We start from the raw sequence: 2,233 nt of genomic DNA on the forward strand, positions 1-2,233 counted from the left end.
ATATGAAACCGTCTCAAAAAGCTCTAAACTTTAAACTTTTTAAATTTTCGTAACTCCATTTTTTCAAATAGCACTCCCCATGTTTACTTTAGGTACTGTTGTTTTCCTTTTTCCGAGACCTTTAATTTGAAACAAAATGTCAAAGGCTGCTTCACACGGTTTCCATGTTTTAGTGATTTTTTGTAGCAAATTGATAAAAAAATTAAGTCAATTCGGCGTAGAATCCGGAAATGTAGAAATAATAGGAGGTTCCTATTTAAAATAACAAAGTTGATGTCTACCTCCGGTATTTGCGGAAGTGGCGTCAACTTGAAAATATTTTAGTTCAATTTATCATGTGCGAAAACCTTTAAGGGACTTATCAGTTTAGTATCATTTTCAAAGGTTTTCCATAGGCATCTTTCTAACTGACGCTCGTCAAGAATGACCCTGTATATTACAGCGAAGAGTTTGCGCACTTAAATTTTAGTCCTTTATTTTGGAAATCAAAATTTGTCCAGAATTATCTCTTGCAAGATCTAAAAGTATAATTCCGACTGGTGTTAGGAAGGTTCCATTGACAACATAATATGGTTTTGGTCAATATTAATTGGTCCCAGGATTGTCACAAATGTCAGACCTATGGATCGCTACTATAGACACAATGTAAGTTAATTTACTTTTATTTTAATATTGACAATAAAGACAAACAGAGTATATTTGCATGTCGTCAGGTCTAGTATGACGCTAGATAAATTCAATGGTATAACTTATGTGCCGAGTGAAGGTTTTGTCTATCTCTATAGCCTATTGAAGTGACAGGTGAGAGATTATCAACGAAGGGATAGTTGTATACCATTGAGCAGCACACGATCCTCTAGATTACTAGTTACCTTGCTCTTCTTTTTTAAAACTTTGCACAAGCATAAAATAAGAAAACGCGGCTTTGATTACCTGAAAAATTACATTAAAATATAGCAATAAGAATGCGATTTTTTTATACTGTAAAAACGGAGTTAATAGACAACGGTGCAAAACGCCCAATTGTGAACGTTACTGGCTTCTGTGTCTTAGCCATTAGCATCACTAAGGCTTTTTGAAATTTTAGGTTTGTGCCAACAAAATGGATTTCGCTACACGAATGACTGACTCCGAGGCACTCTGCTTGAACAATGGTTGAAAGATATGCGTCTCCAAAGAATAAGGCCAAACTCAGTTGAATGTACAACATGAGTTTCAAAAATTCCGCGCTCAGTAATGGAATCTGTACAAAATTAGCTTTAAAATGATCATTTGTAAACGTAGCGTAAACTTACGATAGACATTTGTAGCAATACAAAACCAAAAAAGAGCGATAAATTAATAAAACTAGCTAGCACAGATTTATTAAAAACCAGTTCGGTTTCATTGTGAACGGTAGTTAGATAGCTATGCTCCAAAGACACAGTTTTTATCTCCGCCTGAAGATATTTCCAAGGTACGTGTGCGTTGTCGACTTCTCCATGTCTAAGGTGATGATCTTGATAAAACTTTCCGTTTGCGTTTCTTAAAACGTTTTTGACACGGATGCTTAGGTATTTGAAATGAATACATAAGTGTATTAAGATAGATATCTTAATTCCATCAACGATGGTGTATTCTAATGCCATAAACGTGTACAAAATGATTTGCAAGGTTGCAGAACCATTTGCACTGTAATCCGTCAACCATTTAGGCATTATACCGAAAGGGGGTTTGCTGCTCTTTGCCAGTAACCACTGAATTGTCGTAATGAAAATTGCACTCACTGTGGCAGCCAGCATCGTACGAATCTTAAACACGAAATACATTCATAGACATACGACAAATAACGCAACATACCACGGTCCTTTCAATTCTCTTAAGCTTTGTGTTAATTTCATTTGCGTGTTTTGTATTGGAAACCTTTAAATTGTCCAATAGCATTATGAGCATCGCCAATCTAGATCTTTGCACTCTCATTATTATAACACGAGGTAGTGCTGTAAGTAGTAAAACTTATTTCATTATACACTTCAAGAAATTTGTTTACCATTTACTAGAACAAGAGTGTATACGATACTGTCGATTTCTTCGGTAAAGTTCCACTTTCTAAAAACAACCGCGATACAGTATAAAGACAGTATGAACGGATAGACATATAAAATAATCCTTTCGCTTCTTGTTAATTGCATGGTTAACGCAAGCCCCGACACTTTCGCATACTTCAGCAACCTTCCAAAGTACTTGCTTTCTC

At 35.4% G+C, this 2,233-nt stretch overlaps 1 protein-coding gene across 1 annotated transcript; it reads right to left on the reverse strand.

Annotated features, from left to right (window-relative positions):
* Positions 1-727: 727 nt before the first annotated feature.
* On the reverse strand, positions 728-1,379 carry LOC116167807 (odorant receptor 59b-like). Its single transcript, XM_031483344.1, has 3 exons — positions 1,296-1,379; positions 983-1,243; positions 728-933 (listed from the first exon to the last, which is right to left on the reverse strand). The coding sequence occupies exons 1-3, from the start codon at positions 1,302-1,304 to the stop codon at positions 865-867; spliced, it is 339 nt and encodes a 112-aa protein (XP_031339204.1). The 5' UTR covers positions 1,305-1,379; the 3' UTR covers positions 728-864.
* Positions 1,380-2,233: the final 854 nt, after the last annotated feature.

This window comes from Photinus pyralis, unplaced genomic scaffold (genome assembly GCF_008802855.1).
Source record: "Photinus pyralis isolate 1611_PpyrPB1 unplaced genomic scaffold, Ppyr1.3 Ppyr1.4_LG4, whole genome shotgun sequence".
Lineage (NCBI taxonomy): Eukaryota > Metazoa > Arthropoda > Insecta > Coleoptera > Lampyridae > Photinus > Photinus pyralis.